This window comes from Cibotium barometz, chromosome 2 (genome assembly GCF_041138505.1).
Source record: "Cibotium barometz isolate CiBa-2024 chromosome 2, ASM4113850v1, whole genome shotgun sequence".
NCBI classification, from domain to species: Eukaryota; Viridiplantae; Streptophyta; class Polypodiopsida; order Cyatheales; family Cibotiaceae; genus Cibotium; species Cibotium barometz.
Window position 1 is genome coordinate 31,266,447 of NC_141047.1, and position 26,472 is coordinate 31,292,918.

The 26,472-nt window shown below is 47.0% G+C and overlaps 1 protein-coding gene across 2 annotated transcripts in view; it reads left to right on the forward strand.

Moving 5' to 3' along the window:
• The window catches only part of LOC147640935 (glycolate oxidase 1-like), a 52,089-nt gene that overhangs the window by 16,594 nt on the left and 9,023 nt on the right, over positions 1–26,472 (forward strand). For both annotated transcript variants that reach the window (XM_086816670.1, XM_086816677.1), the window contains exons 5-7: positions 8,592–8,669; positions 8,759–8,883; positions 8,976–9,042. In XM_086816670.1, the coding sequence (XP_086672796.1) occupies positions 8,592–8,669; positions 8,759–8,883; positions 8,976–9,042 (270 nt within the window). The remainder of the gene's footprint in view (positions 1–8,591; positions 8,670–8,758; positions 8,884–8,975; positions 9,043–26,472) is intronic.

Below are 26,472 nucleotides of genomic sequence, written 5' to 3' on the forward strand. Positions count from 1 at the left end.
CGCGATGGTGGAAAATCAGTCTGGGGGTACAATTTCTCTTCTCCGGACTGATAATGGTGGCGAGTTTATACCGTTTGATAACTTCCTTGCGTCAAAGGGCATTCTTCTATAGACCTCTGTTCCTTACACTCCTCAGCAGAATGGAGTTGTGGAATGGAAGAACCGGACCGTAAAAGAGATGGCTCGTTCTTTTGCATCATGCTGGTCTCCCTCCTGCTTTCTGGGGTGAAGCTGTGGCTACCTCAGTTTATCTCATTAACCACTCTCTCACAAAAGCGGTTTAGGGGATGACTCCGGAGGAGGCTTTTACAAGACCCAAGCCTTTTGTTTCTCATCTGTGTTTTCAGTTGTGTTGCTTATGTGCATGTCCCAGATTAGAAGAGGACCACACACACACTCGCACCGAAGTCAAAGAGGATGATCTTCACAGGCTACAGTCTGAGGTCCAAAGGGTATCGCTTCTGGGACCTCAGGCTACAGTCTGAGGTCCAAAGGGTATCGCTTCTTTGGACCTCAGGCTACAGTCTGAGGTCCAAAGGGTATCACTTCTGGGATTCGGAGATTGATGACATCATCATTTCCTGGGATGCTCGGTTTAATGAGAGCTTGTTTGGCATCAACACCTCTCCACTTGATGCATCTATAGATTTTCTAGATGATCCATTCCCGGCAGATGTTAGTGATCTTATACCTCTTCCACATCCAGCTCCTCCTCCTCCTCCTGCTGTTGCTGCAACTCCGGTGCCAACTGCTACTTTGCAGCCACCAGTTCATGTTGCACCAGTTTTTGCAGTTTCCAGTCCCTCTAGGAGTCTTGCGTTGACTCCAAGATTATCCCCACCAGTGCTTACTTCATCACCTCTCCCAGCAGCATCGGATGAGTCCTCGGACCTCTACTGCAGTTGGATCTTCTTCTTCTTCACGCTTTGAGAGGAAGGCTGGCCTACCTTGGTGGGTTCAGCAACTCTTTAGAGATTCTGGTCTCACTAATGCACAGCTCCATAACCAAATCTCTACCACCACTCCTGGACGTTGCCGTTCATCTCGGGCTTCCACATCTCATCACACAGTGAATTATGCTCTCATGAGTTCTCTCCAGGAGATCGATGAGCCTGAGAGTCCAGAGGAGGCTCTTTCACAGGCGCAGTGGCGGCAAGCCATGAAAGCAGAGATGTCCTCTATTGAGAGGAATCACACTTGGTCTTTGGTGCCACGGCCTTTACATCGTCGTGTGATTGGTGTGAAATGGATTTTCAAAGTCAAGTTTCATGCAGATGGTACTTTGGATAAGCACAAAGCCTGCCTTGTTGAGCGGTTTGTTGGTCATGTCCACTCCCGGCTAGTTCAGGTGTGAACCCAACTTACTCACGGGCATTTTTTGCCTGTGACTAGACACAGGTTTTTTCCCCGTGTGAACACATTTATGTGTGTTGGGCACTTTGCCCTAGGCCTTTTAGTACTCACTTGTACTTTCATTTCATATCATTATTGAGTACATCTTTTCCAGCACTCATGTTTCTTTGTGCTTGAGGTTGTGTGTGTGTGTGTGCAGGCTAGCTTCCCTCCTACCCAACATTGGTATCAGAGCCTGGGTAGGGTTACATCCTGCTGCCCCCCAACATTAGGGTTAGGGTTTACCCACCTACTGCCCTTCAGCCTAGTGCTTCAGTCTATTGCACACTTTACACACCACACTCTCTCTCTCTTATTATTATTAGTAAAAAAAAAAAAACAGTCGTGTTCTTTTCTCCCTTGCTGTTGGCGACCTGTACTGCACGTACTTGCTGCAACAGTTGTGTGCTGTTCGTACGCTGTACTGTACTGCTGCCGCCCTCAGAGATGTCGCCGCCGTTGTGCACCGCCGCCGCTGCCACTGTGCGTTGCCGATCTTTAGATCCGTCGCCCGTGTGTGCCGCTGTCTCCAACACCTGCCAGATCCGGGGTCGCCGCCTTCAGATCTGCCATCGTCGCCATCTGCCCAGCGCCGCCCGTCATTTGCCCAGCGCCGCTCGTCACTTGCCCGCTGTCAAAGCTTGCCTGTTGTCGACGCCATCGTCGCTGTCGCCCAGATCTGCGCCACCGAGTCTCAGATCTGCGCCGCCTAATGCCCGTACTATCCAGATCTGCTGTGCTACCTGCAGCCCGTACTGCGCCCTGTATCGTATGACTGTACCTGCTCTGGTCCAACTGTATAGTAACTGATCTGCCCAAAGCAACTTCAAATCTCAGATCTGCAAGGTTTGTGAAATTTGCAAGCCTGAAATTGCACATTTTGCCTGTTAAAAATTGGGGCTTTTCACCATTGAGCCACCAATTGCAACATTGGCATTGATTTCAGCAGATTTGGTGCATAATTGCACTAGAAATTTGGGGATTTTGCAGAAATTGGCACTATTTGCAGGCAATTTTGGGTATTACAGGCACATTTGGTTGGCATTGGGGCATTTTCCCCAATTTTTGGGCATTACAGCATTTGGTACAGGTGACAATCGCATTACAGGTGTCAGCTGATTGTGTTTTTCATGGCACATGTATACATTTGTGGTTTGCTGCAGTATATGTATGCCATTGTGGACACTTTGACAGGTTTGCATCATCGTGCATTACACTTGTAGATTTGGGACATGCATATGTATTTCACGTGGTGAAGGAGTTCCCTTTCAGTCCATTGGTTATCCTGCTATTTATCTCCCGCATTCTTACGGTTTTGCTATTTATCTCCTGCATTCTTATGGTTTTGTTGGGCATTGCCTACTCTTGGTGACTTGTGACAGATTTGTTGTGCTATCATGGCCAACAGTAATAATGGCCTCTTTGGAATGCTATCTCAAGAGGACAAGCTCAATGGGGACAACTACCCTATGTGGGCTTATATGATGCGTCATGTTTTGGTTGCCATAAATGTATGGCTGTATGTGGATGGCATTGAGGAGCGTCCTCTTGCACCTGCTCCAGCTGAAGGTGAAGCGATTCCCGCTCACCCTCATGCAGGTCCACCTCCTCGTCTTCCTCCTACTCAGTAGCAGTGTACTTGGGATGCTAGGGATGCTCAGGCCCATGCATTGAATGCTCTCTCGTGCCGCAGGCATATCATTCCGCACATTCGTTCTTGCACCACTGTAAAGGGATACCTTGGCGGTGTTGTATTCAGGTCGCAATGAGGCTCGTGTAGCTTACCTTAGGGGCAAGCTTGAGATTGACCGCATGCTTGAAGGTGACTCTATCGATCAGTACCTTACGCATGTGAAGGACCTACGAGAGCAGCTCATTAACATTGATGAGGTCTTGACAGATAGCTATCTTGTTCAGACAGTTTTGCGTAACTTGCTTGACTCTTATCAGACATTTGGCACCACTTTGCAGTTGTTGGCTGGCAATGCACCTAATGAGGTCACTTTTGAAAACCTTGTGACTCTCTTGCTTAGTGAAGAGCAATCTCGTTCCAATAGGAACAACATGATGTCTGCTGAGTCAGCAATGGTTGCTTCCTTTCGTGGGAATAGATCTGGGCCTAAACCTAGCCCATCGGATCCTCCCAAGACAGAGGACAAGCTTGAAAAGAAAAACATGGAAACTCATCATGGAAATACTAAGAACATAGAAACATGAGAGCAACATCAGCTCCGAGTAGATGGTATACCACTCTCCAAAATATCAAGCATGGGGCTAATGAGTATGGCCGAGAGGTCTCCCTCAGCTATGTCACGTGGAAAGGTAGCTCGATGGCGGTGGAGCATTTCTTGGATCTGGAGCTGATGAGGTGATCGTGGCCGATGGGGGGGCCGGGGGCGTCAGACACGCTGGAGTGCGGAGGCTCGGTCCGAGGTAACTCCTCTTGGGCGAGGTAGGTCTGGAGAAGCTTGTGGAGGGTCCACAAGATCCACTATATCGGTGTCCACCTCCTAGGTCCGGAAGAAACTGGTGATGGTTGGCTGGCGAGGGAGGGGGCGGGGTGGCTGGGCCGAAGCTCTCTCAAGAAGATGTCCCTGTGTCTGCGGAGCTCAAGCAAGAAGAGGCCTAGGCAACGCTAGTCCTGGAAGTCAGTGATCCTGGAGAGTGGACCAAATCCCTTACGAAATAGATAGTGAAACCACTCGCGGATCTCATAGTATATTGGGCAGCGGCATATGTAATGCTCCTCCATCTCAACTTCTGTGTGGCATAATCGGCAGATCCTCTCCTCTCTGGGTCTCTGTATGAGCCTCCCGGCTTTGAAGATGCGCTCAGCTCTACCTGTCTTCCACTATGAGGCGGTGGGATGAAACCCGTATCTGGCCAATCGCAATCCACATGGCATGGGACATGTGAACACTCAAGTAGCCCGGCTGCTGGATGAATCCATCCTCAGTGAGTGTGAGGAAGTGATCTCTGTAGAAGTGCATCTTCGTGGGGAGCTCCGAAGGTGTGATCCATGTGCAATGGGTGTAGAGGCTGAGAAGATCTAACCGGATAACCCGGTTGGTATCCTCGTGAGAGAACCGGAGAAAAGGGGAGTCCAAACTGTAGTGAAGGGGGGGGGGGGGGTAGGGGGTCCATGCGGAGCCCATATACTGAGAACCAAGTGGAAACTAGTGCATACCATACTCCAGAGTGGCCCTCAAGTGCTAGTTGTCTTGAGGACTCCAGGGCAAGCCTTGGGTACCTGTGGGGATCCGTGTGACTGATGCGATGGAGGTATGTGACTGTCTGGAAGAGTGCATCAACTACCATCGGGGCTGTAGCAAACTCTGCGTGGATAATCTAGTGTGGGATTGATGGTTTGCTACGGATCATACGGGAGAACATCATGACCTGGGGCCTCTCAACTCGCTGCCAATCCTCATCGGATAAATCTGGCCCCTAGAAGGATGCTCCATACATCAAGGCTGGTGAGACGAGTGTGTCAAAAAGCCAGCCCTTTGTCTTGGGCTCTTGGAAATGTGCCTGGAAGCACTGCCGCTCAAGCAAGCTCAAGGTTGCATATCCTCGTGTCACTCTGGCATGTGCTCCGGGAAGCATGGTCAAGCGTGGGCCACTGAAAGTGACACCAAGGTAGATATAGAATGAGACAATCTCCATAGGATCCCCTCTATATGTGAAGCTTTATCTGGATGTGAAGGGGCGAGAGGTATTGAAGACCATTACCTTGGTTTTACCAAGGTTAATAGAGAGGTCCCGTTGAGTGCAGAAGTCCTGTAAGGCATCCAACTGTCTCTGAAGCCCCTCGGCTGAGTGTGAGAGGAGGACGATGTCATCTGCATAAAGTAGTATGGGGATCAATATGCCTGCCAAGTGTGGGGTCAGCCCTGCCTAATCCGTCAATGAAGCTCGAGATCTCATCAATGTAGAGGCCAAAAAGAGTGGGTGATAAAGGGCAACTCTTTTTCACCCCAATAGTGCTGGAAATCTCCTGTGATGTACCTCCTGGGGCTCTCACTCGTCTGGTGACGGACTCATAGAGGGCGATGATGCTCCAAACCATGTCAGATGGGACTCCTATCTCATGTAGACGGTGTAGGAGGCGGGCTCGGGGTATAGTATCAAAAGCTTTGCGGAAATCCACAAAGCAGCAGTAAATCCTCTGATGTTGTGCTCTACCCTCCTCGATGATGGCACGGAGGAGGAAGATGTGGTCAAGGGTAGAGTAGCTCCTCCAAAAGCCAGCCTGTCCTGAGGCTCTGCATCCTTGGTCTCTGCAAATGAATTGAGCTCCGCCTCTAGCACTGATCCATAGAGTTTTGCCAATGTGTGGCCAATCATGATCGTCCTGTAGTTATTAGGATCAAGTGGATCTCCAGCTTTGAGTATGGGGGTGATGGTGTTGGTGGACCAAGAGGGTGGAAATCCTTCACAAAGGGCTCTATTGAACATGTAGGCGAATAGGGGCACCAGGGTATCATCGGCATGCGAGATGTACTTGACAGTGAGTCCCTCATGATCCTGGGCTGCTGATGGCCTTGAGGACCATGCCCTTTGTGAAGAAGGTGGAGGTGGTGGGATGGGGATCTGATGGTGGGGGTAGGGGTGGCTGATGGGGGATATGATAGAGGGAGTGTGCATAGGAGTGCCATGTGTTCGGGCAGGTGATAGGTGTGGGAGGGCGGTGTTCTCGGACTTTCCTCTAGGCCTCTTTGCAGTTCGGCCCTAAGAAAAGTTGGTATAACTCATCCTCTTTCCGAGCATAAAACTCCCGTTTCTTGCGTTGGGTGAGCCGTTGAGAAATCCGTTGCGCTTGGCTCTTCTTGATTTGCCCAATCCGTACCTCATACTTAAGACGGGAGCGTGTGGCCCGACATTCGTCATCATACCAACAGTTCTGGGGCATGGAACCGCAAGGTGGCTTGGAGGTAGACCGCCGTGTGCAGATGAAAGAAGTGGTGATGGATGTATGGAGTATGGTGGTGAGCTGTGCTGTGAGGGTGGATAGGGGGACATTAGGTTCCACATCCTGGAGTTGGCGGTAGATGTGGTTGGAGTAAACAAGGTCAAGCTCGTGATCAAAAAGGACTCCAGTGTAATGTGAGATGGGAGGTGGTGGCGGAGGGGTAGGTGGTGTGCAGGTAAGAGTGAAAGAGAGGTAGGCATGGTCAGCCTCAAAGGATGGTGGCGGGATGGAGAAGTCGGGGAGAAGGTGGTGGCGGAGGGGCAGGTGGTGTGCAGGTAAGAGTGAAAGAGAGGTAGGCATGGTCAGCCTCAAAGGATGGTGGCGGGATGGAGAAGTCGGGGAGAAGGTGTGCCAAAGCCGGAGATCCCATAAGGTAGTCCACTGAGCTAGTACCTCCTGAGTGAGATCATGTGCAGCTCCCAGCTCTAAGAAATATCTCCCATACACCGTGACCTCCTCACGGTCCTGTGATGATCTTTGTAGCCCTGTGTCAGTGATGTCCAGCTCCTGTAGTCTGATAGGGTCATCCAGATCGAGTAGTGGGACTTGCTGACTTCCTGTCCTGGCGTTGAAATCCCCGAGTTGGAGGACTTCCCCAGCTGTGAGAACTCCATAATATCCCCATATAATGGTATGTACGGTGACTGGCCATGCTGTGCGGCGTAAGGGGAGTGGCGTGGTGCAAAATAACACACAACAATGTGGATGACTCTGTCATTGCTAAGCTGTAGCCACACCCAAAGATACCTTGCATCTTCGTCCTTCCGGACGATACTGAGCACCTGTCGAAGATGGGATCTAAAAAGGACAGCTACCCTTCTAGAGCCACGTACATCCTCTTGATGTGCGGGTCTCGCCTCAGAAAGCTGACCCACTCATACCCGGCTATGTATGGTAAGCCCCTCTCAGGGCTTTGATGAGTCTCGGTATAAAAAATGACATCCTTGCCTGTGAGAATCTCGCTCAAGCCTCCTGGATTTGACCACAACATGCCACTGCAGTTCCACACTGCCAACCTCAAGTGTTTGGTCTCATAGACCCTGCGTCCCTATTTGGGACGGTACTCAGTGATCATAACCCTACCATCTCTGTGGATAGCCCACTTGCTTGCTCTACGGGTCTCATGAACTGTCACCATTGCCTCACGCCGGTGTGCCACCTGTGCTTGGGTGAGATCATCTCTCATGTACACCTGTGTGCCCTTGAGGGCAGCCCGCCTGTCTAAGAAGGCCTGTCTGCTGGTGGCAGCAGGGAATCTAATGATGAGGGGCCGCTCTCGTGTCATATCCTTGCCTGCCCTCCATGTATCTGCAAAGGGGGGGAATCTAATGATGAGAGAGAGAGAGAGAGAGAGAGAGAGAGAGAGAGAGAGAGCAAAATTGCACGGCACAATGATTGCTTGATGTGATATTGAGACTCACAAAGTACAATGCTTTTAAAGCCTTAGAGGCTCCTTTGGTGACATGAGTGCTTATGTCAAGTAGGTATAATATCTGTAGATATTATTTAACTAATATCTACCCACTCTACGAGAGGGTTCACACAACACTCATAGGGAGTGTTCACACCAACACATGAGGAGTACACACATTGAGACTCCGGTATACCCAAGTCATTTGTTAGAGGCAAGCTTGTGAAAACTCTAAGCGGGCTTCCTGGGTTTCCCAAGTCAGAGAATTTTTGCTTGGTTGTTGGCAAGGGATTTTCCCGAAGATTTTGGCATTGGTACAGCTTGTTATTTTGTATCTTGGAAGAATTTGGTTGTTTGGCTGGGGACTTCCTTGAAAACCCGCAAAGCTTTGTAAAATGTAAATGATTTCATAATAATGAAGGGGAGGCCAGCCCATCTTTGGCCCTTGTTGTTTAGTACAATGCACGGACACACAGCACAAAGCATGCATGTATCTCTTGCAGATGTTTATTTTTCAGTTGTGCATAGATTGTGTGAATTATGCAATGATTGGACATGTGAATGATTAAGCGGTTAATTAAGGTCTACGGGAAATGCGTGCATGTGACACACATACACAGTCTGTCGGGGGTGCACGTGCATGCATGTGTGCCAAACAAGATGGAGTAGAGGTTACCGTGTCTAACGTGGCAACTGGCCCTCTATTGCTTGATGTGTGTATGCTCCTGGTCTTGTGGCTGCAAATAGTGGTGATTATGACTGTAATAGCATTATCTGGCAAATGTTTATTAGCTCAATCTTATGTTCTGAAAACAGACGCTTTCTACCTTGTCAACCAGTAGCATTGAAGAGGTTGCTTCCACTGGACCAGGGATCCGGTTTTTCCAGCTTTATGTGAGGTTCTACCATCACCATATTAACAAATTAATAATAGCTTTACAGCATTATTCTCATACTTGTTTACATATTACTTTAAAAATTAGGTGTACAGGGACAGAAATGTAGTGGCTCAGCTTGTTCACAGAGCTGAAAGGGCAGGTTTTAAGGCCATCGCTGTCACAGTGGACACACCTCGCCTGGGACGGAGAGAAGCTGATGTCAAAAATAGGTAGACATATGTGCCTTTAGAGAATCCGCTGTGTTAACAGATGTTGATGATCATCTCAGTTTCTAAATTTTTTTACTCTTTGATGTCCACAGGTTTATTCTACCCCCACCTCTGACGCTCAAAAACTTTGAGGGGTTGGACTTGGGAAAAATGGAAAAGGTAAGAGCATAATATGAGGCAGGTGCTCTTCAATCAATCTCAAACATTTTGTTTCTTTATAGCCTGTTTTTCTACAGAAGGAAAGAGGCAGAATCAGTTTGCAGTGTGAAATTTGGCTTATTAATAAGCTAGAGGAAGCTTGGTCAGAATAGTGGAGACTGAACGAACCTTACCCCCAAGTGGACCTGAAGTCCTCGCTGATAGTGATGATGTGATGTGGCCACTTAGTGGTTGGATGTATTTACTACTGGTACATGAACCTGATGGCCAAGTGGCGCGTCGTGCTGTACAGTTTCTACTGTCAGCTTGGGTTTGTTTGTTTGTCCATCCATTAAGCTTGAGCTCTGCCCTTTTGCTCTGGTTTGTTCTGGCCAAGTGTTCTGTTCATTGGGTGGTTACCTTTTCATGGACCATTAGCAGCTATTGATAACACCTACTCCCCCACCCCAGTGTCGGCCTGGTCGGCCAGTTGCAGGTCCAGGTAAATAGAGCCAAAATCCTTTTTGCTGCCGCTTGAGGGGCTGATTGCATGTCAAGCCCTATCTATGGGTGGCCAATGGCTGCCCTCAAGTACTCCTCTGCTGTCCATGCTGATTTGCACCGATTATTATGTCCACCATTGTGGCATGCAACTCTCGTTGGCCATGTGTAGAGGGACATGGAAACCTTTACGAGCGTGCATAGCTCACATCACTGTGGCTTAAGTTCCTCTTTTGTCACTATGCCTGACAGGTGGTTATCACTGCCTCGTAAAATCCTATAAAGGATAATTTCTTGTATTCTATGTCGTCTGAAAATCAAAGTGAAAAGCTCCACAAGCAATCTCCTCAGCAACTCAACTACAAAAGCAACAGAACAAGTTGCCAGATACACTGCTCCTCTGGAAGAAAACAACCATATAGGCTGCGACATGCTGCTCCAAATAATGGTTCCAAACCCAAGTGTAAGAACACTCCCCGAAGTCGAATGTCGTGTATCCAGCCTGGAGAAGGTATGAAAAACCTCATAACCAACCAAGATCAGATCCTGTATATAATCAATCCTGGGAGAAGCAAAGTGCTCCTCATTGGAACCCTCAAAAATAGAGTCAATCTGCTCCAACTCTGTACCAAGAGTAGCCAAATGCTGTATAAAAGCATCCTCTGAAAAGGTCGGCATCGCAAGATGTAAAGACTTTGTAGAAAAGATGGGGTCCATCTGCTCAAACTCCATAACATGAGTTGCCCAATGTTGTACATAAGTACACACCACTGAGGTGGGCATCGCAAGATGAAAGGACTCCACATCCCCCTCTAAAAAAAGATATCGTCGGATTGATATAAGCCCAACCTGATTCTGATCCAAATCCAAAAAACTCTGGAAGTACCACTGAGCCCCAAGCACGGTTAGCAACCACAAATCCAAAGCATCCCACTGGGTTCAAAAAACCATCCTCCAAAACAACAGGCCTGCAGAACTAGCAGGGGGAGGGGGTCCTCAGAAGCATCACAAAGAGATGCAGAGATAGACTCCTCACAATGAGGAAGGGAAGCAGGAATATAAACTGCAGTGGTAACAAAGTCCTCGAAAGCATCATAGATAGCAGAAGACTGTTCCAGAAGTAGAACGAGATCCCAAGAATCAGCAACAAATAGAGGATCCATGTGAAAGGATCACACCGCAAAGGGCAAAACACCCTCCTTGTTCTGCAAACACTGCAAAGAACACAAGCTCGGACAAAATAAACTCTGTACAGGATATCTAAAAAGATCACTGCTCTCCTCCAAAATCTGTAAATTCCTGTCAAAGAAGAAAGTCTCCACAGATACAACACAGCTCCTGAATCTGATCCTCAAGTGAAGTAGCTAGAGAAAGGCCCCCTCTGAGTGTAGAAAACTCCTATGGGAAGCAAAACGCAGCCAAAACACTGCTATCCAGCAAAAAATAGCACTCCACCGCCAACAGATGGCAAGGAACATGTAGAAACCGGGAAACCGTGTAGGCCAGGAACAAAACACAGGTATAGATGCTCCAAAATCAGCAAAACGCTGACTGAAATCAGAAATTCGGAATCCTCCTCAAGTACCAAACTGCCTCCAAAGCCACAATCCAATCAACAAACCACCTTTGCAAGTGATCTGTGTCCACTGGAGAAGAAAACGCAGCCAAACAAGGGCTACAAACCTGAAAATTCATTCCAACCAGTGTCCACACCTCATATGAGGAAAAACGCTGAAGAGAAGGTACCTTCGGGTCCAACAGATGAAGCCCAAGTGAAGGTAGAGCTACCAGCAAGATTGTTCAGAAAAACGCAGCAACCATGGCTGCAAATCTGAAAACGCAGAGGTATAAGGGGCTGCAGAACGGGCTGAATATGGAAACGCTGAAGCCTCAGATCAAGAACTGTTGCAGAGAACAATCAGGGGGTGGGAGGGATGGCACAAGATAACCAAAAAGGATAGGCAAAAGGGAGCCCAGAGAGCTCCAAGATCAGGGCTGGGAAAGCAAGCCCAAACAGGCCAAAAACGCAGCCTGTTTGGGACAGCTATGTTGCTGTCCAGTCCTGAAAAAAAACGCCTGAGAACCCCTGGAAGGTGCCACCAAGAGGGACAGGTATGCTGTCCAGAAAAACACCCTTGCCAGGCTGCCAAGAAGCTGCAAATTGACGCCCTGAAGAGAGGAAACTGCAGCCCATTGAATGGGTATCAATCAGCCCTTGAAGAAACGCAAGCTTCAACGCATGAACACAAAAAACACAGATCTGTCCATGGGCGGAAAAACGCAGATATGAAGAGGTAGAGGAGGGAGCATCCAACGTTGAAAATCACCGGCGCTCTGACACCATGATAGAATGTGCAGCGGAAGAAGGGAAAGTGGAAACACAGGAGAGAGAGAGTGAGAGAGAGAGATGGAGAGGAAACACAGGTGAGAACATGCTCTCAATATCATCACCAAAAGGAATACATGTCCTGAGCAAGAGGGGAGAACTTCGTAAGTGAGGGACTGCAGCTAGACAAGCTAGGCAAGCAATGAATATGTGAGGGAGGCATGCCGGCTATATATACTACTACATGTAGGCAGCCGACTGGAGCAAAAGACCTCCACGACCTGGAAAAATAACCAGGACAATAAATGGGGAATAAATATGGGTAAAATATGAGTGAGGGGTGACCAGCCCCTCTGATTAACATGGTCAGCCCTAGAGGCTAAAATAGGACACCAAATAGGAAGCCAGCGAGTAGGGGATGATGTCTAACACAACCCAGCAGGTGCCAATTGGGGGCTACTAGGGATTTGAACTTAGGACCTGCCCTTCCGACCACACCGCTAGGCTACTCGCCCCTTGGCCCTATATTATTGTTATGGCCTCTTCCCCCCAATAATATTTTCATTGAGTGCACGCGCCTGTCAATGCCAAGAGTCTCTACCTGCTGTGAAGGAGCTCAAAGGGCATCAACAAAGAATGTATCTATGCTAGTTAGCCTTCTCTTGAATGGTTAGGCATGTGTCATAAAGTAATTTGTCATTATAAGAGGATATTGGAATCATTCTCAAACTCTTTTCCTAGTTTTTGTCCAGCCATGTTGTTATTCGTATAGGTTAGAGCTTGAGAAGAGTATATATCATGCTAGGGGTCTGGATTCAAGTGTATTTCTACATTCTACATAATGGTGTGGAAGAGTATAGCAATACTAAGCACTGATGAGCTATATCAAATGCATCTCCATTAAATCCTAAGGTTGCATGCATAGTCCAACTGTCTGGTAACTTCAACTTCATGGAGACATCATTGAGTTGTGTCACAATAGGAAATGGCCTAAAGCTTCGAAATGAAAGCTTGGGACAACACTTGCCTACTGGCTTCAATGGTTGCTTCATGATTCGGAAAAATGCCTAATCTCCCTCCTTGTAGTTGACATCTCATCTAGACTTGCGCTTTTCATGGACTCAATAATTTCTAAGAATGTTTATGTAGGCTTGTTGGCCTCCAATGACGGTGACACCATCCTCATAAAGAAGAGACGAGAAACGACGACCAAATGCTACCTCATATAGAGTCCGGCTCTAATACCGGATGAATGAGTGTTGTTTAGGACAGCCTGCACCAAAGGAAGATATTGTTCCCATTTCAACTGCTTGTAATGGCAATATGATTTGAGAACATCAAAATCCAGTTGATTATAAATTTATGTGTGACCATTTGACTGTGGATGAAATGCACTAGACAGTTGTAACTTAGTCCCAAGTTATCAAATAATGCTCTCCAGAAATGTGAAGTAATTTTGGGATCTCTGTTTGATGTGATTGTTCGTGGTAAACCACAAATGGGGTACCAAATTTGGATAAAGAGGTGAGCAATATCTTCAGCTATGGTCATTTGCTTGCACGGAATTAGTATGCAAAACTTACTAAACTAGTTCAATAATGGTCATACACAATATTCTTGGTTCCCATAGCTGCTAGAAGAGGGCCAATGAAATCCGTTGGATAAAGAGGCGAGCAATATCTTCAGCTATGGCCATCTGCTTGCATGGAATTAGTACGCAAAACTTACTGAACCAGTTCAACAATGGTCATACACAATATTCTTGGTTTCCGTAGCCGCTAGAAGAGGGCCTACGAAATCCATGGTGATATCATGAAAAGGTCACCTTAAGGAACAGACAGAGATTCAGTTTTTGTAGAAAAACCAGCCATCGTGAACTGTAAAGTGGCTCGGTTCTATACGGAGGGCCAAAGTGGCCTGGTTTTGAAATGAGGGGCAGATGACTGCTGCTCGGGTTTGGGGCTTGTTTGGACTTGCTTGGGCTTGCCTCTGTTCAGCATCATCTCCTGATTCTAAGCTAGAGTTAGAGCTTGATCGTATGACCAAGGTTCAAAATTCCGTGCATGTCACGTGCACCTTGCATTGGGGTACACAGTGACACATTGGCATGATCATCAGTGCAACATTTGTACAGAAGTAGCACCTTTTTTAGGAATATTTGTCGTACGTGGTGACCCCATTGTGAGCGCTCAATTGAGGGACACTTAGGCACGAGCTACGTAGGTCAGTCTCTGAGCTTTAGAGGTCAGTCAAGTGTCAGTCCTCTTAACCCACTTGGAGAATTCATCATACAGGCACATGTAGATGTCAGCCATAGCCATAGAATGCATGATTAAGCATTTAGGCTCATTGCATGTAGAAGAGGCCAGCCCTAAGGCCAACCCCAAGGCAGCCCCCAAGGTGAGCCAAGCCCTAGCCATAATACCTAGGCCAGTCGGCAGCCCTTTTGTGAGCTTGGGCAACAGCTCGCCAGGCCAGGCAGCCAGTCGGCCAGCAGCCCGGGCCAGCAGCCCGACCAGCCCAACAGAGCGACCAGCAGTGGACAAAGAGCAACATCAGCCGACATGCATTTAATGGCCAGTCGTGGGAATTTCCTCTAGGCCGATAGCCTCCCCAAGCAGCCGACGAGCACCCTGAAGCCATATAAATACATGTGCTTCAGTCCCACATCAAACATTCAGGTATTCAGCAAAAGTGCAGAAGCAGACTAGCATCCAGTCGACTCCAGGCAACTAAGGAAGCTCCTCTTCACATTCAGCCAGCATATGTGCAGTCCTACAGCTATCTGGACTTGCATTAGTGGCCCAAAGAGTCTTCAGCAGAGCCTTGGATTTGGTGGATACCTAGCCGACGTACGGTCTTCCTCGTCCTTGTGTTGGGCATTCATATCGCTTGTTTACTCAAGCATTGTACAACATTCTCCAAAGAATAATATAAGCAAATACTCCTGCTTGCAGGGGGGGCCCTTCAGTGGGTATTTGGGACCCAATACTGTGTCGTGTTCTTCATTCTCATTCTCTTCTCTCTGTCTACTCTCTAAATTGGACGCTAAAGATTCTCACCACATAAAGGTATAAAGAAGGCCATGTTGTGCGTTATCACGATCAAGCTCAGTGCATGTAACATTGGTATCAGAGCAGCAGGTTGGTGACCCAACTCGGCTACCTAAAGAAGTGAGAGCATCCGGTGGATGGTAATACTGCGGTCCGGAAAAAACACCCAAGCCTCCACCATGTCAGGACATAAATCACATCAAGAAGAAAGCCAACAAGTAGAGATACAGGCACAAAGCTTCCAAACAGAAAGCACGCTTTCGCCAAGCATAAAAGAGCTCCTGAGAATAATGATGGAGCAAATAAATTCTCTGAAGATGCAACTTGCCGCCGAAAAAGAGAAGCCCAAAGAAGGCATCTTAGATCTAGCACAGGTCCTTCTCACTATGGAGGAATAAAGAAGAAAGGACGAAGATCGATGCGAAGAAGCAAAAAGAAAAGAAGAAGCAAGACGTGAAGAACAAAGAAGAAAAGACGAAGAAGCAAAAAGAAAAGCAGAAGAAGAGAAAGAACTCAGACGTGTGGAGGAACAAAGAGATAAGGAAGCCATACGCAAATATGAGGAAGGCTAGCACCGTCGAGAAAAAGCCGACCGAGAGTAACTCGAGTGGGAGGCTATGCAAATCCAGCATCAGCAAACGATAGCACAGATTATGGCGGCTCTCCCTCAGCAGGCTCCGAATTCCTCGTCCTCCACCGCCCCTACCACCACCGTCATATCAACCTCTCCAAATTTTAGTAAGTATGATGGTAAGTGTGATCATGCTATTGTTACTCAAATTATTCATCAATTTGAAGCACATTTTCCTTTAGCTAAAATTAAAGATCCACAAGACAAAGTCCATGTAGAAGCACCCCAACTCATTGGGGAAGCAGTTACTTGGTGGCAACATTGGTCACAGCTCCACACAGACCCCATCACAGGCCAATTCTACTTTCATTGGACCACCTTCGTGGCTGACCTCAAAGCTCGTTTTCTTTCACCACAGTATATGACCAATCTTGAGGACGAGTTTTACAAACTCACTCAGGGTGGTTCCCCTGTTTTGACCTATTCCAACAAGGTCATTACAATGGCCCAGCAGTTGGCATATCGAAAGAAGATAAGCTCAAGCAGTTCATTCGAGGTTTAGACTGAAACCGGCCTTTGGTAGAAACCAAAGTGCTGTAGACTAGCAGTCACCCAAACCACTTGTAATCCAGCAAATAAAACAAATATATGGGAGCTAGAGTGCTCCAACATGAAAAGAAGATCGACACCTGTTCGCCCCAAAGCTTGGCGCCCCTTTCAGTATTTCTTTATTCAAATTCAATGGAATAGTTTAAATGAGTACATCATGGCCATTCATGGCCTGTATGTTTGCATGTCCAATCTGCCAATCCTCTGGACCTCTTAGCATAGAGGTTACTCCCAAAAACACCACACTGTTATCTCCTCTAATCAGCCAAGACAGTGCATCTATGAGGCCTTGAATACGCATCTAACTGGCCCATGCACATAGCCACAAACTCAGCCATGAAACAGTCCACAAACTCTTCCACATCAGTCCAAAAACTTGCCTTGTTTCCACCCTCCAAACTGCCAAACCCTTCCTCTCACAAAGGGCCAGAGAAACAACTTTGAAACAGTCACCAAAGAAAAGAGAGACTGAGTTAGACACTTCCTGCAGTCCCACCTGCTCACAAAGAGAGAGAAAAACTTACAGTCCTTGTGTCGCTTTCCCCTAGAGAAAGAAAGAGAAAGTACACGGTGGCCAGCTGTCCCTGCTCAGCAGCGCGCCTCTGTGTCTCCTGCAGTCTGCCGCTTTTCACAAGAGGGAGGAGGCGTGAGAAAAGCTCTGTTTTGTCCTGCCCTCCTGTCTTGCAGCCGCCTGCAGTCCAGCACCTGTTTCCACGTGAGAGAGAGAAACGCGAACCTGCTGTCCAGCCCTGCACTCCCTGTAGTCCAACCCGCCAGTTCACAAGGAGTGAGAAGGTGTGTCCCTGGCTGCAGCCTGACTCCTTGCAAAGGGAGAGAGAGAGAGAGAGAGAGCCTGCACTTCTTGCAGCCCCACTTCTCTGTTTCCAGCCCACCTGCGTGTTGCACAAAAGAGTACGCCTGTGCGCCTGTGTACTGCAGCGCAGCCCGCCAGCCTCTTCCCAAAAGCAAGAGAGAGAGAGCAAGAGAGTGTGCTGGCCCGACTCCCTCTCCAAAAGAAGCATAGGCCCCAAAAATAGCCTAGGGGCCACGATGCTCCAAAAAGGGGGTGTTCGTTTATTTTTTAAAGGTTTTAAACCTTTGTTCCCTTTTGTCCCCTCCACACATGGGGTTATTTAAATACTTTGTCCCCTTCATACATGGGGTTATTTAAATAAAACATTTGCCCCAAGTATGAACCTTAAACATATATCTTGCTCAGCGGGGGACCACCATGCTCACAATTATGCTGCACAAATTCACAGGGTCATGACATACCCCCCTCTTGAAAAATTGCAAGCGTCCTCGATTGCATTGTGGTGATACAACAAGACATCCAAAACGGAACCACACTGATAACGAAGGCTGCCCAATACAGTAAGATATCAGCCATGTGATCCAACTAAAAGTGAAAAGTACAATATGGCAAGATCAGCGTCCCAATCTCTCTAAGCCATGCATATGTAACAACATTCACTGCAAACCAATGGTGTACTAATAGTCCAAGTTGTATACCACTGTGAACCATACGTAACCACAACATCCAATGTGACTAGTACACATATATCATAGAAGTCCCATAAGCAGATGTACTGTCAGCTGTCAGTACCTTCGGGGGAGAGTCGAGACAAAAGCTGCACCAAGCGACCTCTAGATGACATCTGAGCCTATCTGTATCAAGGGAGCGGAAGTGCTACCCCCCTCTTGAGCATCAGGCAATGCTCTAGACCTATGCTCTACTGAACTTGAATGAGCCGTAGCAAGAGTCGGCTCCAACTCAAAGGCATCAAGATAAAGTTGCAATACCTGAGGTGAATCTGCTAAGTCACCCTCCTCCATCCACTTCGCATCCATCGGTGAATAGTTCTTGAACTTCACAAGATAGCGATGGGAAACTTTACCTTGTACCTTTCTTTCCTTATGTGCCAGTATCTGCTCGGGAATAAGAACCTTATCAAGTTCCTCCGCTTCCGGTTGAGCCTCATCTGATACATCCTCAGGCACATCCCCATGGAAAGGTCTAAGTAGACTCAAATGAAATGCATTGTGAATCCTCCAGTGATTTGGTAGTTTCAAACGATAGGCCACCTCACCGATCTTTTCCAATACCTGAAAAGGTCCATAATAGCGCATGGTCAACTTAGGGAATAAGCGTTCTTTACCCTTCATCTTTTTGAGCCTAGCTTTCTCAAATCGCAAAAGAACGCAGTCACCCAATGCAAACTCTAATGCATGCCTGTGACGGTCTGCAGCCTTCTTTTGCTTTTGTTGAGTTTTTTGGAGTGCCAACTTAACTCTTCTATAAGTTTCATCCATGTTCTCCACATACTGGTCAACCCTGAAAGATCTTATCCTTTGTGTGCAAAATGGGTGGTACCTCCTTCCCTCCTTCCACAATCTCAAAAGGTGCCTTGCCCGTCGAGGTGTGGATGGTGTTGTTATAAGCGAACTCCACCAAAGGAAGATACTTTTCCCGTTGTTGCTTGTGCTCTGACACATAGCACTTGAGAAGATCTAACACTGTGGAATTAGCTTCTTCCGACTGTCCATCTGTCTGTGGATGAAACGATGATGAAAACTTGAGAGTTGTACCCATGTTGTCAAATAACCCTCTCCAAAATAAACTTGTCATCCATGGATCATGGTCACTAATGATAGACGAACGCATGCCATGATACTTGAAGATCAACTTTGATCTTCTTACGCACGGGAATGAAATGAGCCTGCTTACTCAACCTGCATATGATAGTTCAAATGCCATCATTCCCCGTTTGTGTCCTCGGAAGATCAAATATAAAATCCATGGCAATGCTCTCCCATGGTCTATCTGGAATAGGTAAAGGCTGAAGTAACCCTGGTGTCTTTTGACGATTAAACTTCACCTTCTGACATATGATGCATTGCCTAACAAAAGCATCAACATCCCTTCTCAAGGTTGGTCAATAAAAGAAAGCCTCAACTGCCTTTACCGTGGCCTCAATGCCCCTATGACCTGCATATGGTGGAGCATGACTTTCAATCATAACCTTGAGCCGTAACTGCTTGGTAACACAGTCTAGCATGCATCAACCAAAAGCCATCCCTGAGAGTATAATGATCATGCCATTGACCCTCAGACATCTGATCATAGATCTTGCCAAAATCCTTATCCTGGACACACTGCTCTTTCATCGCATCAAGCTCATGATGATAAGCAAGTGAAACTGTTGAGACCTGTGGCTTGCGTGACAAAGCATCTGCCACAACATTCTTTTTGCCTTCCACGTAAAATCTGAAAGTAGAACATAGGCAAAAAGTTGGCCCATCTCATATGCTTTTAGAAAGTTTAGTTTGCGTGCGGAAATAACGCAAGGTCTGATGATCTGTTTGCACAGTGAAATCAGCCCCAAGCAAATAGTGTTTCCATGTAGAAAGAGCATGAATTACAGCCAGCATCTCTTTCTCATAGACCTGTAAATGCTTCTCGGCATTCTGTAATATACGACTCTCATAGGCTATCACATGTTCTTCCTGCATGAGAACTAGCCCAATGCTGTTCCCACATGCATCACAATGGACAACAAAAGCTTTTCGGAGATCTGGTAGTACCAATACGGGATCCGAAGTAAGCTTTTCTTTAAGCTTTTTAAAGGCTGCAATTTCCCGATCAGCCCATCGAAACGGAGTTCCCTTCTTTGTTAAAGCATGAAGGTGTAATAGGAAAACAATCCCAAAAAGCTGCGCACATCATGCACGGTCTTCAAATCTGGCAAATTGAGAATTGCTTCCACTTTCGAAGGATCCATACGGACTCCATCTTTAGACACGATATGCCCCAAGAAGTGTATTTCTTTCAAGAAGAACTCACTCTTCTTGCCATTTATGACCAACCTATGCTTCCGGAGTTCTTCAAACACTGTGGCCAAATGCTTCCTATGCTCCTCCTCTGAGCGTGAATGCACAATCATGTCATCAAAGAATGTGTCCACAAACGCTCTATGAGGTCGGAAAATCCTGTCCTTCATCTTGTTAAAGGTGGCGGGAGCATTTGTCAAGCCAAAGGGCATGACGAAGAACTCACATAGCCCAAAGGTGGTCCGAAATGCCGTCTTATGCACATCCTCGGATCTAATGCGTATCTGATGATACCCGCTTTTCAAGTCTATCTGACTAAAGACTGTGGAACCTTGTAAGCGGTCCAATATGTCATCGATCCTTGGAATAGGGAATCGATTCTTGATGGTGTTCTTGTTTAGCGCCCTGTAATCTATACACATGCGCCAAGAACCATCTTTCTTTTGCACTAAGAGCACAGGTAAGCAAAAGGGTGATGAGCTAGGTTGAATCAAACCCTTTTTCAACAACTCCTGTACCTGGCTCATAATTTCCTCTTGTTGGGTTGCACTAACGCGGTATGGTGGCCTATTTGGTGGAGTACTTCCCGGAATAAGATCAATAGCATGATCTTCTCGCCTTTCCGGAGGAAGTTCTCCTGGCAATGACTTGGAAAAGCAATCTTGGTACTCACGTAGGAAATCAGTCCTGTCTTTATCTAGCATAGACAAATTAGATTGAGATTCATCATCTTTTGCATCCTTTACAAAAACCAAGTACGCGGAAAGATGCTTTTTCATTACTGATGAAATGGCCGAAGTCGATCCAATAGGAACAGATTCCCCTTTAAGATTTATATCTAAAATATGCTCTTTCTCTCTATGAGTCAAAATAATCTTCTTGTTGTATGTATCCACCACCGTATGTACTCTATGACACCATGGCATACCCAACAAAACATCACACCCATCAAGTGGCATGATATAAAATTCCTCACTGTCCACATAACCCTGCACATGAAGCCTCAGCTTCCTAATAATAGGGGTAACGGGTTCTGCATACCCAGGACAAGCCATATTAGCCTGATACAAAGGCCCCATCTCCTCTGTACGGATCCCCAATCTGCCAACCAAATCTGGTGAGATAAAGTTGGCTCTAGCACGTGTGTCAAAGAAAATCAAAGCAGTCTGATCTCTAACTTTGCCCCATGCTCTGCACAATTCAGTCTCCTCACCACCTGGCTATTCCCCAACAAGATCAGGAACTAACCCTGCAGAAGGCTTTGCTTTCTTAGACTTGGGCTCCCCTTCAGTGTCAGAGTCCTTGTTGGACTCATGCTTGGGACAATTGAAAGACATATGTCTCTCTTCAGTACAGAAAAAGCATTTCTTGGCATCCAACAAAGCCTGCTTCGCCTCAAGAGTTCTCTTGGGCATTGGTAACATCTTACGCCACTTCTCTGCAGGCACTGTTGCATCACGAGATGCATGCCCTGACTTCTCAGTTTTCTTACCAGTGCTTTTGCTGCCCTTAAATCCAGTTGAAACCCTAGTGAGTAACGCATTTGCCGTCATGGCATTCTCTATCATCTGCGACATATTTGTTACTAGAGTCTTAATGTAATAGTCACGCACTTCCTTGGGCAACCCACAACAATACTTCTCAACCTGCTCTGACAGTGGCACTGCATGATAAGAAGTAACTGGGAGTAAAGCTTCCCAAAACTTCTTTTTGTAATTCTCAAGATTCTCACATTTCGATGCATCCAACTTATGCCATGCTGTCATTACATCCACCTCAAATGTAGATGTGAGCCACACGGAAGAGAACACCTGTTTAAATTTTACCCAGTAGATGGTGCTATGCCCAGCAAAAGAAGAGTGGACGAGCAGTGCAATGCATTGCCCTTGAGAAAAGTCGCAGTCTTTCTCACTTTCGAGGATTCCGTGTAATTTCCACCAGAAAAAGCAGCATCAAACTGTTGTAAAAAGGTAAGAGCCTTGAGCTTGTCTTTGGCCCCACTGAATGTGTCAAATTTCACCGCAGCTCCCCCTTTCTTATAATCCTTTGCCTTACCCATAGGCGTTAGATTATCGTAAGGAAGTGGCCTCACAAGATTGCTACTCCCTGCATTCATGCCCATAGTAGGGTCAACATTGCCAGTTCCCACACCTTGCATACCATGCAATCTTGCTGATCCTCCCATGTTTCCAAATATACCACTATGCATACCGGCGTGCATGCCCCCATACATATTTCCTTGCATTCTGGGTTGCATGGCCCCATACATATTCCCTTGCATTCCGGGTTGCATACCACCATACATGTTGCCTTGCATATGAGACTGAAAATTAGCTCCGAAATTCCCTTGCATTCCCATACCTCCCTGAGGGTAACCCCCAGTCATAGATTAGAACACGGAACCACCGCCAAAATAGCCTGGATGCATAGATTGTTGCGGAATAGGTGGCTGTCCGAAAAAGGAACTCTGTGGGTTTGCATCATAAGTGTTCTGCATGTTAGAAAACTGTCCAAAAGCAGGATCCTGTGGGAAGGCACCACTATTGCCCCGAGGTGGGTTCCTAGAACGCACCTTCTTCTTCTTCTTCTTCTTAGGCTCAGAAGGGGCCCTCATAAATTCAACAAACTTCTCACTTTGTGTGAGCTGCATAAGTACATCCACTGCCCTTGCCAAATGGGCTTTGAACTGGGCATCATCTTCCTCTTTACCTGGCATATCTTCTGGCTGTGTTACATCCTCATAACGTGCATCTTCTGCAGCCTGTTCTCCTGCAAGTACATCCTCAGATTCAGTCCTCTCAGGAGTGGTCTTCTGCTCTTCCTCATCATCATAGTCATAGTCATCCTCATAGTCTGACATCTTGCTGAAATTTTCAGCAATGACTTTCCTCGAGACAACCACGAGCTCACCCCCTTAAGACCAGTTGTAATCCAGCAAATAAAACAAATATATGGGAGCTAGACTGCTCTGACACGAAAAGAAGATTGACACCTGTTCGCCCCAAAGCTTGGCGCCCCTTTCGGTATTTCTTTATTCAAATTCAATGGAATAGTTCAAATGAGTACATCATGGCCATTCATGGCTTGTATGTTTGTATGTCCAATCTGCCAATCCTCTGGACCTCTGAGCATAGAGGTTACTCCCAAAAACACCACACTGTTATCTCCTCTAATCAGCCAAGACAGTGCATCCATGAGGCCTTGAATACGCATCTAACTGGCCCATGCACATAGCCACAAACTCAGCCATGAAACAGTCCACAAACTCTTCCAAGTCAGTCCAAAAACTTGCCCTGTTTCCACCCTCCAAACTGCCAAACCCTTCCTCTCACAAAGGGCCAGAGAAACAACTCTGAAACAGTCATGAGCTAGTGAAAAGAGAGACTGATTTAGACACTTCCTGCAGTCCCACCTGCTCACAAAGAGAGAGAGAAACTTACAGTCCTTGTGTCGCTTTCCCCTAGAGAAAGAAAGAGAGAGAAAGTACACAGTGGCCAGCTGTCCCTGCTCAGCAGCGAGCCTCTGTGTCTCCTGCAGTCTGCCGCTTTTCACAAGAGAGAGGAGGCGTGAGAAAAGCTCTGTTCTGTCTTGCCCTCCTGTCTAGCAGCGGCCTGCAGTCCAGCACCTGTTTCCACGTGAGAGAGAGAGAAACGTGTGGGTGAACCTGCTGTCCAGCCCTGCACTCCCTGCAGTCCAACCTGCCAGTTCACAAGGAGAGAGAAGGTGTGTCCCAGCCCGACTCCTTGCAAAGAGAGAGAGAGAGAGAGAGAGAGAGAGAGAGAGAGAGAGAGAGAGAGAGAGAAATGAAATGAAATGTTATATTAACGTCTTCAAAAGGCCATAATGACCTATGAGACCAAAAGTTACATCATGGTGGATCTGATACAATGTCTGGATAAAAAAACCCAGAAAATGAAAAAATAAAGATGATACTACTGGCACCTAAAAAATGAAACTGGAACTGGAAGGTACACTATGGAGGTACCTCCATCTCATAATATGTGCCGCATCGGACACTGGCGGATCTCCTCAATAGTGAGAGAGAGAGAGAGAGAGAGAGAGAGAGATTCAGTCTGCGCTTCTTGCAGCCCCACTTCTCTGTGTCCAGCTGTCAAATCCCCATCGGATCTCCTCGTTGAACGCTCCTGGTACGAGACTCGAAACTTGCAAACAAACAAACAACAAGGGGGGTGCAGGCCTGACTCACCTCCCAACCATGACAGCCATGGGCAAGCCCACAGTCTTGACTGTCCCCACTGAGCCACGAGCTGAGCTAACTAGGTTGACGTACCGACCAATCTCCTCCTCGCGACGTCCCATACCGCCACGAAGCTACCCTCGCGGGCCTCGAGATTGCTGCCGGCCTCGGTTGCGTAAAGCAGGTGCACGTCTGCACTAGATCTAGGCTCCAAGACCATAGAGCTCTCACAAATCACGCGAGACTCTATATGACTAATGACTAACCTTGGCCACCCTTTTATAGGCTCTTGGCCGGTCATCGGGCGTCCACACTTGGGTGCCCGCCCGTCCATACTTTGGTGCCCGCACGTTAGTCTATCCCTAACTTAACTCCCCAATCAGCCTGCCTAGCTCCAAGCTTCCCCAAACCTCGAAGCTAGTCTTGTGTGCGTGTAGCACACGGTAGATACACACTGTGCACATGACATACTCCCCTTCCTCTAAGAGCTCACTCCTGAGCTCACTAAAAAGCCAGGGTAATCTCTTTGAAGAGTAGTCAATGTCTCCCATGTAGCATCCTCCTCAACACGATCCTTCCACTTGATCTTGTATTCCGTGAGAAGCGTATTACGCAATCTTCTTTCACGAAATCCAAGAATCTTTTCAGGTTCGTGCGGAACAAATGTCTTGTCCTCAACATCTATAATTTCTTGAGGAGTAACTAACTGGTCTGTTCCACCGAGTACTTCCTTAAGTCTACTGACATGAAATACAGGATGAACTTTCACATGAGAAGGCAAATCCAATTCATATGCAACTGAACCAATCCTTCGTGTAATACGAAATGGTCCACAGTATCTAGGGGATAATTTCGGAGATTGACCTGTCCGTAAAGTCTCGGAATCTTTCGGAACTCGCAAATACACCATCGTTCCTTCAGAGAACTCTTTGGATGAACGATGTCTATTAGAATAAAATCTATCTCGGTCTTGAGCACTTCTAATAGATTCTTTCACAACGTGTAACATTTCTTGCATATCTTGTAAAAAATTATGAGCTTCCCTAAACCTCGAAGCTAGTCTTGTGTGCGTGTAGCACACGGTAGATACACACTGTGCACATGACATAACTCAGCTTGCCAATCAGCCTGCCTAGCTTCAAGCTTCCCCAAACCTCGAAGCTAGTCTTGTGTGCATGTAGCACACGGTAGATCCACACTGTGCACATGACATATCCAAACCTCGAAGCTAATAAGCAGGAGGGTGAGGCTGAGGGAAAGACAAAGGCTCTCATATGTGCCTATGGCACTGCAAAGGGTCAGGTGTTCATTGTCCTCTTTGACATGAGCAGTTCTGAGGATGCCATCTCTCCGCAGTTGGCCTCCAAAATGAGCTGTACCTTGGTTCCTTATTATCTAGATGTGGACGACTCTACGTACACACATTACTCATAAAGCTCAACAGTTTGAGTTTTAGGTTCAGAGGGCCACATTCCAGCGGGATTTCATTGTCTCCCCTCTTTTAGGGTGCGACATGATCCTCGGGATATAGTGGTTTAGACAGTATGCACCCATTCCTGATTAGAGGCAGGACACTTTCACTATCGTTGAAGTTTTCCTGAGCCTCTCATGATTTATGGGGATTGGAGCATTCTTGGAATTCCACTCATTTCCCACATCCAAGCCCAACGAGCCATTCGAAAAGGAGCAGAGTGTGTATTACTATATGTCCGCTCTCAATCTAATGCAGTTCAAATAGCACCCGTAGGGGAGCAGCGGATGGTTGGTCTTTTGTCTCAATACAGCAACATCATGCTGCGAGACGACCTCCCACCCAATAGACTTGAGGACCATCGTGTAGAGTTGGTTCCTGGTTCAAAACCTCCAAGCAAGTTTCCCTACCGCCTTTCTAAGGCATTGGAGAGCAAGTTGGAGCAACGGGTAGCCGAGCTACTCTAGTCTGGATTTATCCGACCGTCTTCCTCACCTTTTGCCACTCCCATTCTGTTTGTCTAAAAGAAGGATAAGTCTGTACGCTTATGTGTGGATTACAAGGTTCGCAATAAGCTAACAGTTAAGAATAGATTCCCCATGCCCAGAATAGAGTATATCCTAGAACGTCTCAATGGTGCAAAATTTTTCTCTAAGATAGATCTTAAGAGTGGCTACCATCAGGTTTGGATCTTCGAGGCCGACATTCCAAAAACCGCCTTTAGGACTGAGCGTGGCCACTACGAATTTGTGGTGATGCCCTTTGGCCTCAGCAATGCACCAACAACGTTCAACAAAATGATGTCTCGGGTTTTTCAGGGATCTCATTGGCAAATGCGTCTTCATCTTCTTAGATAACATTCTTATCTTCTCAGGGACTGCAGAGCAGCAT